Source organism: Diorhabda sublineata, chromosome 6 (assembly GCF_026230105.1).
Source record: "Diorhabda sublineata isolate icDioSubl1.1 chromosome 6, icDioSubl1.1, whole genome shotgun sequence".
Classification (NCBI taxonomy): Eukaryota; Metazoa; Arthropoda; class Insecta; order Coleoptera; family Chrysomelidae; genus Diorhabda; species Diorhabda sublineata.
In genome coordinates this window covers 29,564,216-29,579,297 of record NC_079479.1, presented here as the reverse complement: position 1 = coordinate 29,579,297, position 15,082 = coordinate 29,564,216, and the positions used below count along the sequence as shown (strand labels likewise).

General features: G+C 33.6%; 1 protein-coding gene across 1 annotated transcript; it reads left to right on the top strand.

Annotated features, from left to right (window-relative positions):
- Positions 1 to 728: 728 nt before the first annotated feature.
- On the top strand, positions 729 to 11,355 carry LOC130445189 (gustatory and odorant receptor 22-like). Its single transcript, XM_056780729.1, has 7 exons — positions 729 to 914; positions 3,850 to 4,162; positions 4,617 to 4,855; positions 8,043 to 8,192; positions 8,334 to 8,543; positions 9,533 to 9,622; positions 11,275 to 11,355. Exons 1-7 carry the CDS (start codon positions 729 to 731, stop codon positions 11,353 to 11,355), a joined length of 1,269 nt encoding a protein of 422 aa, XP_056636707.1.
- The last annotated feature ends 3,727 nt before the right edge of the window (positions 11,356 to 15,082 follow it).

Below are 15,082 nucleotides of genomic sequence, written 5' to 3'. Positions count from 1 at the left end.
TACACATTTCAATTCAGTCAATATTACTTCAATTAAATTCATATTTCAAAAATATATAATGGCTCCTACCGTTTTAATTTGTGTTCGTGTAGAGGCAGAACAGGGTGCAATATTCATAAAACATTAGACAGCAGAAACTTTAATTTGTAATAACATCTTCAGCATATTAGGTGAGTACTTTATAAAACTGGTGTTCTGAGAAAAAATTTTCTTTGATTCGAAATATATACAGGTGTTCGAGATTTCACAACATCTGATAACAAGAATTTATTTATAAATAAACTGATTTTTAGACTAGTTACTTTAGTGTTCCTAGAGGAAAGAGATAAAGATTTTTACTATTTTAAATTCTACACTTGTAACAATAATTATGTGAAGAGAACTAGCACTGGATGTCTACTAACTTAGTTGAATACAGAGGGAGGTTCGTTGGGTTATTTTGGATTGGTTGAGGAAATGTTTCTTGTTGGGGAAGGGATTTATATAAATAGCATCTTGACATTTGGAAATACAAAATAGTTGTGGGTTGTTTTCTCTACAATTTAGTTACCATAAATATTCAATTGGTGTTTGATGCTTAAGACTGTAAATCCAAGTAAAGTATCACAAAGTTTTGATATGGTGTCACTACCTGAAATCCAATTTAGGGCATGACATAAGACTAATAATTTATAGTAAAAATTCAGAAAGTAAGATTCGTTTATTATATTTTTCAGGTTATTCACAATATGGAAATCAAAGATTTGGCAGATTTATATGGAGACGAACTCCAATTGAAAAATATGATAAGGAAGAATTCTGCTAGGTCTTTGGCTATAGCGCAAAGATCCAAATTGGATTCTTCTGATGGACAAACTATTGATGATCATGATCAATTTTATAAGGACCATAAATTACTTCTCACTTTATTCAGAGTGAGTACTTGATTGTTAATTCATAAATAATTATAATCAACTAAACCTTTTTCACTATATCAACCACCACTTATTTAGTGTCAAATATATGATGTTATCTGACAGATTAGCACAGGAAATGTTGATAGATTGGAACTAAATAGACGATACACTTTCTGAAACAAAAAGAAAAAATATCTCAGATCCCTTTCTAATACTGGAATATCGAAGAGCTTGGTTGGAAAAATATGAATGGTAAACAGTGTTGTTGTAAACAGTTGTTCCTATTTTTTTCATCAAACGGAAAATGGCGAACTATCTATTAGGACAAACATCAACCAGTGGAGATTCTCGATTTGCTTTCTTGAAAACGGGATTCTTGATTTGGGATAGACAAATAAAACAAATATTTATAATTGGATATGATTATATTTTGTTTCAAAATATTCTCCTGAGAGCTCACATTGGATAATGATTTGTCTTGTCCGATTGGTTTTCCTGATTTTTTCGAACACTGTGTTATACTGATGGTTCAAGTTGCTCTAATGGAATATTGATGACATGTTCAGTTATTCCGGAAACACAAGCGACCATTTGTTTTGAAGTGCTTAGTGCGCGAAATGTTTTATTGGATTTGGCTAGTCTTGAAAGACCTATACAATCAATTGTTGTTTAGCTTATTGAGGCTTAGTTTAGGGTTCATATGCATAGATCCTTGATTCGTCCATGAACGTTTAATTTTGGTCTAGTAAACCCCAAAGCATACCATCCTCCAAAATTTGTTGAAGGTCTTATAAAATACACCATCTCTTCTATAAACAGCTATTCTCCGATCTGTAGTACAGAAACAAAATCTGGACTCGCTCCTGAAAAGCATATTACGCCAGTCATGAAAAATCCAGCTGGCTTGTTCTCATGCGAATCTTAACCTAGCTGCACGGTGTTCCCTGGTCAGTTGAAGAGCAGTGTCAGCTTTTCTGACTCTAATTTCAGCATTTCTCAAAACAATTCTCACGGTTATAAAGTTACTCTTACATTTCCAACGCCAGTTAACTCTTGTTGAAGCTATCTTGCCATATCATGTCGTCTTCGTAAATCTAAATCTATCATATCCTCCGGTATCTCGATATCTCTCAACTACCCGGGACACAATTGACTGATAATGAATTGAATCTCTGGTAGTTATATATTCTTAACGTACCTCTGACTGCGCCCATCTTCCAAATAAGATCAATTTTCCCCCTTGTTAAAATCAAATTTCTGTTCACACGCCCAATAAAACATAAACTGTGTACTCGCGATCTGAGCAGAACCAAAACTGATAAGAAACAAAATCCAACTAACATATCTTCTAATTCTTTTTCTGAAAATTAAACCTATATTTTTCGTTTTTTATATGTTTCTTAGTTTCTAGGAGTGTAACAATAATAAAATTCCAATACTCCTGATTTTTTCAAAGCAATTCTGTCATTTTCAGCAGAGTGTCCACTAAGATAACAAAAACAATCAGAACTTTGTTTGTAATTGAAGATGAGATGTTCGTCGTTGAGTCAGAACTGAGGATTTTTAAACTTAAATTGATAAAAGAAAAAAAGTAACGTGATAGAAGGTTTAAGTATTTACTAGTGCTAATTGTTTGTAATTATTATAACGGATGTTTCGCATACAAATATGGTTAACCATGGTTAAATCCAATTATGAAAGTCGAATAAAGTGAAAACAAATTTTGACGTATCCGGAATTTTCAACCAAACATCAAAACTGTTAATTTTCCTCTACGTTAGGAATGCACTGATTTGGAAAAAACCACATAAATAGATTAAATTTTGCGGCGAAAAAAATTAAACTACATCGAATCAAAAGTTTTTACAGGCCCAATTCATACGGGGGGATTATGAGTTTTTATGTAATAGTAGGGTTTGGTAGATTTCATGAAACCAGAAAAAAATCTCAAATTAAGCATTGTATAAGTGAATTGATGGGACATGAGAGACGCTACATAATATTAGATAAACACCCGAATTAATTGGGCTGTGCACTCAGTCTCGGCATTCGTGCCAATGTACGAGTGTATTCTGATAAATACATAGCCTTTTCGCTCGATTGCGCCAGTAATTAACTTTCGTGTAATACATTCTCGTAGACGGTTACTGCCATAATTCGTATATTGTGACGATAATGTAACAAAAATCCACAATCTTGTATCGTCGATTGAAGGTACGCGAAGTAGCTAAGACAATAGACGAAAGATCAAGAATGAACAGTCAAAACAAAGGACTGACTGTACGTGGCGAACATGTTCCTATCGTACGGAGATGGGATAGTCACGGGTTTTTGGGATTTACAAGATGTAATCAACATCGATCACTAGTAGAAAGGCAAATAAGGCACTATGCCGAATTATTAAACCGATTCAATGCCTATTTTAGGAAATAATCGGCCTTAATTTGCGAAGAAAAAAGTACTTTTTCAAATGGATAATCTAAGTTTAGCTCTGCGTGACTTTTCTTTTCAAACTTGACGTGCAGAGTATGGAGGTCTTTATTGACTCAGAGTTCTACTTTGCAAACTTCGAAAAAACGTATATTTAGACGGGTCGAAGAAGTTGGAACATTGCAGGGTCACATCTAGCCATGTAATTCGGTGAGTAAGTATTGAAACCTTAGTACCGACAAGGTTGTAAATAGATGTTTACAAGCAGGCGGGCGATTTTATGTAGAACGGTCACATTGAAGCCTTCTCTGTTTATTAGCATAATAAAATTTATTTAGAAAAGAAAAATATCAGAGGGATGTAAGTGTGTGTATTTAAAGTTGCAGAAAATTATAAAATACGTTTGAAAGAAAAAATTAAACCCTAGCGAAGAAACTCATTACGACACTTCAAGTGGACCTTCCTTGAACTAGTTTTGGGAATTTGATTGCTTGAATTATCATCAAGAAATTGTTTGTTTCAGATATTAGCTGTGATGCCAATCCAACGTGGAAAAATTGGAAAAATAACATTTGGTTGGCTCAGTGTACCTATGTTGTATGCTTACGTATTTTACGCCGTCACTACAGTCATAGTCATTTTTGTAGGATGCGAAAGAGTTGATATATTATTGAATAAGAGTAAAAAATTCGATGAATATATATATTCCATCATATTCATAATTTTCCTTGTCCCTCATTTTTGGATACCGTTCGTAGGTTGGGGGGTTGCAAAAGAAGTTTGTGACTATAAAAATGGATGGGGTACTTTCCAGTTACACTACTACAAAATAACGGGTGAGTTATTTAAATCTCACCCTCCCTTTTCAGGTAGCTGTGCCAACGACACAAAGTAATTTCTAATTATCACTTTTGATTGGATAATCAAGAAACGCCATGTAAAACTTCAGTTCGACGTATTTGAAAATGAGTTGATATTAAAATATCAATAATACACAGATATTAAATTGGAACGATTCATTCCTGAATTTCTGTTGTTATGTTTATGGAATTGGATCAATTGATAGATTTATTACGCTTTTTGTTTTGAGAATATATTTATAATAATCTTACTTACCTGTTATTTCTGTTTACCTGCCAAAATTTTATACTTCCGTATTATGAAGTGTATTTAACTTCTTATTTAATAAATATATGATTCTATTATTTCTCAATTATATAATCGACTAGAGCGCTGCTACACCTCACTGTAAATAACAATCTAGTTTTTCAATACAAATTCTCTTTTCAGGAAGAAATTTGGAGTTTCCGTATTTGAGCACATTGATAGTTATAATTAGTTTAGGATGTCTCGTACTTGCTGTTGCATTTTTATTGATATTAAGTGCACTCTTGGACGACTTCACGTTATATCACACTACGGCTTACTTTCACATTATAACGATGTTGAACATGTCCTCAGCTTTGTGGTACATAAATTGTAGGGCCATCGGTAACGCTAGTTATGCGTTGGCTAAAAGCTTTCAAATGGTATGTGTAATTCCTAATGTTTTTTTTCCAGATAATAAATTTCAAATATCAAAAAACAATTATTTTATTTCCAAACGTTTCACACAGATGGATTTAGGAGAAGGGTCGTATTTAAATTACGAACCACTTGTCAATAATATTTTTTGTTAAATGATTTGATACTGAACACTACACCAACATTCACAACTTCACATAAATACTGTCTGACTCGCGCTTTTAACATAACTGAAACTTATACACACCCGCACGTAGAAAACCCGTCCGATTAAGGTTCCACCCCTGGAAAATGCCCTCAAGTGTATGTTAAAAAAACATTCCATCATTCTTTGTCTTTACGACAGCATCTTATCATAATTCGTGTATTGATGTTAGCGCGTGATTTTCTTTGTATTTCTCTAATTATGCGGGAAGCTTCGAGAGGTTTTTTTCGTTCCATTAAGGGATAGCTTCGGTGGCTGTACATGTTTCGTTGTTCTAGTTAAAACCTATCTAATCTTCTTCGGCGAAAAAAGCACGAATCCGAGTAATTGGCCTCGACGTATAACTCGGCACTTGCTTATGAAGTTCCGGAGTTACTCTATCGGTGGTACATGTTGCATATTGACTTGAGTCTTACGATTATTCCCTCGCGGTCCTAAGAGTGGGAGGTCCGAGCCGAGGGAACGATAAATCTATACATTCATGTGCCACCATGCTACTGAGGTTACCGGAATTATGATAGATCTTAACGTTCAACGTTCTCTGAAAATTGTGTGGATCGCGAAATAGCCTTATTTGCCTTTTACATAAGAAAATGGTGATTGTGAAAATTTCAGTGGGATTACAGTTTTGAATACCACTTACAAAGTACTCGCAAGTATTATAATGATTAGATAAAAACCCTATGCTAAAAAACAATAGGCGACTACCAGTGTGGCTTCAGAACTGGGAGGTCTACGACTGATCAGATTTTTAGTATCAGAAACGTCAAATGCGATTTTGTAAATTGAGTTGAATTAATGTTGACATAATTTTAATTAACTGGAAAATAATGAGGAAAAAATGGACTGCACAGGAGCAAAGGTTCGGACACAAGAAAACTCTCAAGAAATAACACGGAATGAAGACGGGGTGATATACCTAGTATTCTATTCAACTTTTGGTTGGAACGCATAATGAGGAAATTCATTAAAGTGAAGGAAGAACAATCCTAAACTAAAATAAAATTTTCAATTGTAGGCTTCCGACTTCCGAATTCAAATCTCTAAAAACTATTTTAATATTATGCCTCAGTATATTATGATATTCTCTTTGCTGAATGTTATAACATGATATTTTGAAGAGTTTCCTTTTTAATTTTATGATGCTTACTCATTCACTAACAGTTTTGAAATCAATAATATTTTCTTAACCACAAATCCAGTTCCATGAAAGTTTCGTCTGGTATTGGCACTGTTTAAAAAATCTTTCTCCTAATATTAGATTAAACACTTTTCTTTAATCTACGTCTGTACATGAACTCCAAGTTTCAATTTCAATAAACTTTATCCGGTTTACAGTTGTCGCAGAGTTCTCAGTCGTATATTGTTATTTATATATATTATATTTCATGCATTTATCATTTTCGTTATTGCTACGGAACTTGATGCTGTCGAACTTTGTTTCTTTTTACAGGTATCTGATTGCAGTTTTCGTCGTATAGAATCTCGGACAGCTCTCGCTTGTTGAAATACGACACTTTTGGATGGTCAATAATAACTTTCACTTCTTTATAATATTTTTCTTTTAAACGCTTCCCCGTGGTTTCTATCGTAGTTTCTTTGAACTCTGTACCATAGTTTCTTCTAATGTTCATAGCCCAACCCTTTAAAATCAACGCCAATTCTTCCGCCATCCGATTTCCATCCAATTGATAGTTTCTATCAATACAAAAGTCCATAAATGCTTTCCATACAAATTTTCTAATGTAAACGGTTTTTTAGAATGTTTGATTCTATAATATTCTCGTCAGGATTTCACATCTTTATGCTAATATGTATCCTTAGCAACGTGATAACGTAAAAACAGCCCATGGGATCCGTTTTCACTATAATGAGTTGATTGGTTGTCTCAGATGACTTGAAAATAATTGATTTCATTGTATTTCAATTGGAGTGAAAATTTTTCACCCCAAAAATTTGAAAGCTGGATGACTTCAACAAACAGTCACCGCTTTCTCCTGATTTCTTTTCCTTTGAGTAATGTTCGATAAGAGGTATCATTAGTTAGCACGATAGAAAACTATCCACAATAGAATGATACAACAAAAACATACATTTATAGTTTTATCATACTAGCGGTTTGCGAGCGGCTGCGGGCAGAGCGGGCTCGCAACGAATTCGTCACGAACACGCCGCGTGGACGTCGCTGACGCGGGGCAGAAATGCAATGTCTTTGTCGTGTGTTTTTAGCGCACAATACACTCATTAACGAATGGATAAAAAGTGGTAAGTACCGCAGGATTAAGGAAATTACTATTCAGAAAAAAATCATTATAAATTGTATCTTCAGCGTTACTGTTCTCATCATAAATATTTGGTGATGGATTAATTGGCTGCAATAAATTTTTCCAGGGTGGCTCTGGACTTGTAGAATATCCTGGATAGTTTGGAGCATAGCTGTTAGACATATGCTTGGATTTTGTCAAAACTCCTATGATATCCATTTTGGTATCCGTTTTATAGTCTGAATGAATTGATTTTAAATCTTCAACCAGAGTTGTATTCGTGTTCGTTTTCACCACTTTTTCTGTCTTTATTCATCCTCTTGTCCATCCTTTGTCCATATTACGTGAAAATTTTGAATTCCATTTATAAATAATTTTGTATATGATGATACGAGTGAGCACCTACGTCCTCTCACATTAGTATCTCGTTACGGACTGAAGTGAGGCGGGGCTAGGCGTTTGTAAGCGACAGTATAAAATGACGTCCACGCTGCTATTCGCAGCGATCTCATTGCGCGTCCGCAACGAATTTGCTGCTCGTGCGCGGCGTGATCGTTGTGCGCTTGCTACGCTTTGGAGACGCTCGCAATCCACTAGTAGGTAGTTAGTTTCATTGATCGATTCTGGGTGTTTCTTTACATAAAAACTGTTCAATATATAACAGATTTTTTAAAAAATATATAGAATAATAACTAAACAGTAGTTTACTGCTTAATATTACAGGAAATCGATAGTCATTGTACGAGTTCTATAATCTCACATTATAGAGTATTATGGTTGGAGCTTAGTGAACTTTTGCAAGCTATTGGAAATGCTTACGCGAGAACTTATGCTACGTATTCCCTATTTATGATTACTAATATTACTATCGCTGTAAGTAAATTTGAATGTAGACTACGAGTTACACTCTACCTAAGTCTAAGTCGACTGTAATACTGGTAGAATAGAATCCAAAAGAGTGAAAATAAACCATAGCAGGTAATATTTTAACACAACACGTGATATACTTTTCAGACATATGGATTCATTTCGGAAATAATGGAACATGGTATAACGTTTTCTTTTAAAGAAGTAGGTTTATTAGTGGCTAGCGTTTATTGCTTGGTATTGCTTTGCATTTACTGTAATTGTTCTCATGAAGCTTCTGATAATATAGCTAGTAAAGTACAAGCTTCTCTTATGGAAATCAAATTGAATTTCGTCAATGTGGCAACTGTTAAAGAGGTAAGATATGATAGATCATACCAACATATCTAAACCTCCTAATTAGGTACAATTGGATGTAAGTGTGTCTCTGTATTGCTCTGCATAGTTATTTGCACCTTTTCGCGTTTCCAAATCGATATTATGTTTTAAAATAATTGTATAGTCAATATTATTGATATCGATCAGTTAAATAATTAGATTTTTTGATTAAAGTCACGAATCGAAGTTTTGCAGGCTTCCTGACTATCAAATAAAACTTGCTTACAATTTTTTTTTAATTTTTTGAGAACCAGAGTGAGTGGTGGATTTACCTGTAGGCTGAGTAGTCTGTAGCCTAGAGCGGCAGATTACAAAAGCGGCAAATTTTGTCCAAAATTTTTTTATTTAGATTCACAAATTAAAAAAAACATTGTTGTCATTCAGAAGACGAGTTTTGATGAGATCTGGCTGATGTTAATGAGTCAAGTTTTTCATTGCCAACCAAGAGGATTTCGAAGAAAATGCGATGGAGTTACCACGTTTCACATTATCATAGATAGAATTATAAGTAAGCAAAGCGGCAAGAGGCTTATAACGGATTTAGCTTGAAATTTTCATTTATTTCTAACGAAAAAGGTAGTTTCTTGGACGTTAATATTTAGAATGGGAGTTTAAAGCTGTCTTCTTTTTCTCCAAATCATCCTGTGAGCACTAGTGAAAAATTTTTCATAAGAGAGGAGCTTTTCTTGCTTGAAAATAGTTTAGAACTATTTACTATAAACTTCAAGTCAAGAAATGCTCAACGATCAAATTCACATATGACATTATAATTAATGATTTTGTGAATTTAATTCCCGCAAGTTGCAAATTATGTGATAAAAATTATAATTTGAATAATTGTGAGCTACGATATAGAATCAGTAGCGACGACAAAAGATAAATAGCCTACAGATGGCCAATCTTTAAATCCGCCACTGACCAGAACCAATAAAACCGAAACATGTTAAATGAATAATTTGTTCTTGTAGATTGATCTGTTTTTGACTGCGATACGCTTAAACCCACCAACGGTATCTCTCAAAGGATATTCAGATGTTGACAGGAAATTAATTACGTCGGTCAGTATAATTATTTTCAAGGCGCTTTAATTAAATTTCGTAGGTCTCCACGTCTAAACAGAAACTTAACCTTAAAATGCTGGTCAATGTAATCGGGATAACATTAAAAATACTTAATTGGTATACGTCCGTGTGTCCATAACATCGATACCAACCAAATTATTTTTTTCTTGGTCTACAGTTTAATCTCGTTTCATTACAATATAATAATTATTTCATTATCTCATTCTTCGTTCCATTTATAGTCTGTATCTATATCCAAACTAAAAATAATTCGTATTTTATCTAATATCCGGTTGCTGTATAAAGAAAATGCACAGATTGGATTATAATGGAGGAGTCAAAAGTGATGTCGTCATTTATCAGCTCATGTGTACCTAATTCGAAGTTGTCTAAGCGACATTTTGAAGTTAACGTCGCTTAATTTAGTAAGAATAATGAAGTAACAGTTGCAACAATCTCCAACAAGTAGATTGAACGTTCGTAAATGTCAAAGATGATTCTCCAAGTTCAGATCTGGTGATCTCTTTGAATCTTATTAATAAGGAACACCAATCACATTTGACATGTGCTAAGAATGGCAGCAAATACATGTCCGAAGAACTCTTAAGCACCTTTATCCAATGTTAGTCGACGATTTAAGATCATTTGCAGCAGCCTAAAAAATAAGCTGAGCAACTGTTTCAATTCCACATAATCTGTCCTAACCTAACCTAACCAATACATGTGATGTATTACTGTAATGGTGCCGTTTCTGAAGCAATGAATACGAAAAATAGGAAATATTGATAATCCAAAACGCAAAACGCAGTTACCATATGACTGCAATGTCGAGTTTACTTTCCAAAAATGTGCTTTTGTGTATTTGGTGAAGTATACGTGGAATTGTTCATTTTGTGCTGAAACATGGAGAAACTATTGATGCCGATTCTTATTTCAAACAATTGGAACGAATAAACCAATATTTTATCGATAAATAAATATCTGACAATATCTACCAATAGTATAAGCAAGACGACAATTCTAATATCAAACCCTTTGGCTAATACACTTGAATTGTTTACAATCATTGTACCTCACAAGATGAATTGTACAACTGAAAATATTTTTGAATCATAATCTTCAATGAACGCATGCCTGTTGAATGCTTGGTTAAAAAAAGTGATTATTCAAATTCGAGAAGTCTTCTCGTCAGTCTCTACGGCTCATAATAATTATACTGAGTGGTATTTCAAGCAGATACTAGAAACCATATCATCGTTGAGTGCCCAGCACATACCCAAGCGAGCTTCACACACAGCTTGCTCAGTGAGGTCAAGACAAAATGCATGATTAGCTTTTTCAAGAACACCAGGTTCAGTTGAGGCACGGCAGATCAATCAAGATGCCCATGATTGCAACGGTTCATGGCCGCCCACTCATTGTGGTAGCAACAGAGAATGGAGAATTAGAGCTTAATCATGTTTTTGATAAGTAAAACGAGGTACTAGGTAATTTTCTTAGGGTACGAATCAATCATGTTGGTTAAGAGACCACGGAGATTTTATAGTAATCATACGATTAATATGAGCTTTAGTTTGATTTTTGATATGTAGAGTTATATATTTTTAACCATTTGGATTAATTTCATATACTAATTTGTTCTTTTTCAGAGCGTATCGACAATAGCTATATATTTGATAGTTCTGCTACAGTTCAAAATTAGTCTTATAAATTTAAAGCCAGTAGATTGAAGTAATTTGCTCCAGTTGAATGTATGTTGTCGAATGATCAGTTTTTATATAAAAATACCTCAAACAATACGAGAAACAGTAATAATTTGTAAAAACAAATTTCTATGGAATACCGGTGTTTTAGAATCCATTGGTTGTGAATATTATATACAAATAGTATATAATATAGTTCTGTTTTTCTCTATTATTGGAACATATCACTAAGAAATAACTGAATTTTTCATGTTTTCAAGAAAAATTTCAAATGTACTAACAATATAAGTAAATATATGAATGGTTTTTCTTTTTTGCGTTATTTTCTTCACTTTGTTTCTTTGTTTGTTTGAGAGTGAATCCCCAATTTTGAGTTTCTATAAAAAATAAAACCATTCCTTAAATAATTGATTAAAGCAAGCACTTTGATTTCTACGTGGAAATGGATATTTTTTGCACAAATACATACTTTTTATGCTTCATATTAAGCCTTCTACATTCGCCTATAATGTATATCCTATATTTAGGATTAATTTTACTTTGAGGTGAATTTCATTTATTTAACGTACGTGAAGAATATTTAGAAATTAATTTTCATATGGTGTTATTTTGAGTTTGAAATTATACGATGCGTATTTTTTAAGTACCTACGTGCCGTTTTAGAATTGAAACAATAACATCGAGGCGAGACTTTTTTTTACGAAAACCTGTACAATAATCTATTTTTCATTATCGTCTAATCAGCTTTTGAATTTTGTCTCCAAATAAAGCTGCCACCCTAGTAATTTATAACCATCCCAAAACAGACATCAACTTAGTCGTGAAGCTCAAGGCCTCATTGTTTTTATCAAAGAAAGACATGAGGTAATCACTAGAAGCTAGATCTAGACTGAAGAGAGATTAATCAAGTTGTTCCTAACCCAATGGTTGTAATGAGGCAGCATGTCACGTTATTTGATTCTAATATCGAGACAGAATCTTTGTATTTATTGTGTCCTCGAAGCAAAAAATACACCCTTTTTTGTACTAGAATATGGTACACATCTTCTCTTATACTGTCAATTGCCTTTTCTAGTTGAGATTGAATGTTATATTTCTATAGACTATACCTTTTTCCATCACACACTCTCCAGATACTATACGTTCAGATTGTTTAATTAAAATTGTGAAAATCGCTTAACTTAATATATTTTTTCAAGTCACTCATAAAATTGAATCAAATTATTCTTAGCAACAAAAAAACTAGACTAATTTGAATTATGAATATCTCTTTGAAACTCGTTCTGTTAAAAATAATACGTGTGACATCGTTTTACTGACCTATTATTTCATACTTTCAGCGGTACTTATAATTTTTCTATGCTTTACGTAAATAGATTTCCAAGAAATTCTGATTAATTCATGCTAAACATTGCATGCTCCTATTCAATATGATATAATTGCGTTTCTGTGAACAAGACCTTGTAAATATTTTAAGAAAAGAGATTCCTCCTTTTGCGGCAATTCAGTTATTCTATTTCGCTTACCCGATGGTTTCTTGGAATATTCCAGACTAATCGTGCCATTAATTCATGAATTATTGATATTATAGTCCACTGGAGGATGTCAATAAATCGTTTACCGTGGCGCCAAACATCTTTTTGGTTTCGATTTTATCGTTGATTTAGCGCAGACACTTTTTTATATGTATGAATTGATAAACAGAATAGAAAATAAACAGTAATAATATATTTTGAATAAATTCACGATTTTATATAACTCTTATTATTTGGGACAAACCTAAAGCTGTTCCCTCAAAATTGAGTTCCATTTTCTAGGTTTCAGCTACTTAGATCAGATGAGCTAGTGCGGAGAGGCCGTAGATCTACCACTTTGAGCTATGAATATATTGTGTACCCCGGAGTGTTCACTAGTCTGATAGCAACGACCTTTCAAAGCCAGGTACCTCTTCGAGGGCTATGCGTATTACTGTGTCCAGTAATCTCAACAGTAACCCTCCTTAGCTCTTCTTTGTTCAATGAAAGGGTTTCTTGGGACCAGCTGGTGGAATAATAAAAAATATCTTATTTTGGACCTGGGGTCTTATTTCATGTTTCTGATTTCTTTTAATTTTCCCACTTTTTAATGACTGATGTATTTTTGGAAAGCCTAAAAAGGTTGTGCCCTTTTTTTCCACCTGATGATTGGCAAGTTCTTTGTCATGTACGGTATGGCCAGGTACGCACATAAGATTAACTTTATTATTGGCTGCCATTGAGATTTATGCGGACCGATACTAGCTTGAAACCGATTCCTTAAGAGCCAAGTACTTGTAGAGATGCATTGCTATCTGACAGAATAAATATATTTTTTTATTATGGTAGTTAAGTTGTGCACAACGAGCTGTGCATGAAAGAGAACCGAGTTTTTCTGCCTGGAAAATCGAGAGTCTTTTTCAGGATACTGCGTATGTTCTGCTTCTGCGTCTATATGAACATGACAGAAAACAAAACATATTCTAACTGTTTTGTAACAATGCCATCATTTGTCAACAAAAATACGTTCTCCAAAGAGCTCCAAAAAAATGAATAATTACTCTGGCGATTGTCACATGAGACACCTTATATATTTTGTTTTGAAAAACATGCACATCTGAAAATACAAATAGACGTGTCCAACCATTTTTCCCAAGTCTTTCTTCCATTTGGCTGTTTCACACTGTACAAATTAATTAAGTTAGAACAAGCAGGAACTTCGGCTGCTATATTTGCTACTTGAGTCTTGTGGATTTGTCATATGTATGCTATTTATATGATTTAGTATATGTCTTCTTGATATTTGATGAAAATTGCCATCCAAATTCGAATATAACCTTGCTACATTGAAGTAAGTTAATTTCCACCGATCCTTATTAAAAAACCTCTATTAAATAAAACTTGAGATTCCCTCAAGACTTAGGGAAAATGCTTTAATCTCCCTAGAACCTAACTTGTCAAGAAAAAGTTGACCTTAAAACTTTCCCGATTGTTTTTGTTGGTACTCGTTAACTTGTGATTTAATTTCATTAAGAAGGGGATACAATCTAATAAGCGTTTCACTTCTTACCTCTCTTCCGTCTCGTTATACCCACAGTTTACACAGTTTGTCTTCATCTGAGGCTTTTGCCAAATTCCCAATTATGACACGCTGTCGGTTCGTTCTTCAATTAAGTTCCAACATTGTTGACGATATTTTCAAAGGTAACGCCGTTTGATGTATAAAGTAGCATCGGTAAATAACAGTAGAAAAATATCACTCTAATTTGATAAACTATGCAATCTAAATAAGACAATTTTATAACGATATCGATTGATATATTGATATAATTTGATAGCAATATAGAGAAATCTGTTTCTGACTCTTCTTTGTCTAGTACTAATCGATAAAACTTAAAAAAGTCAAGACGTTTAAGGCTTATTTCACAAACGACCGATGAATACAGGCATCGGTCCAGCCTTTAGCATGTCCAGACTATCGGTTAAGGGCAGAATCTATTTGATAAACAAGAGCTTCCAAAGCTAGAACTGTTTCCGACGATAGCAATGATTATCCGTCCGTTGTAAAACGGCAGTCATTTCCGAAATTAGTTATTTAAAATTGCCTAAACGTTCAATGACTAAATAATACAAATGTGTATGAATGAAGAGGTCGAATCAAAGATCATTTTTATACAGAATCTCATTAAGTGTGTACCTATTAATGTCAAATCAAATATATAGCAATTAGACTTGGAGTA

Coding starts and splice junctions, on each gene's coding strand:
- LOC130445189 (XM_056780729.1), top strand. CDS start 729: ATGGAAATCAAAGATTTGGCAGATTTATATGGAGACGAACTCCAATTG. Junction 8,544..9,532: donor ATGTGGCAACTGTTAAAGAG/GTAAGATATGAT, acceptor TTGTTCTTGTAG/ATTGATCTGTTTTTGACTGC. Junction 9,623..11,274: donor ACAGGAAATTAATTACGTCG/GTCAGTATAATT, acceptor GTTCTTTTTCAG/AGCGTATCGACAATAGCTAT.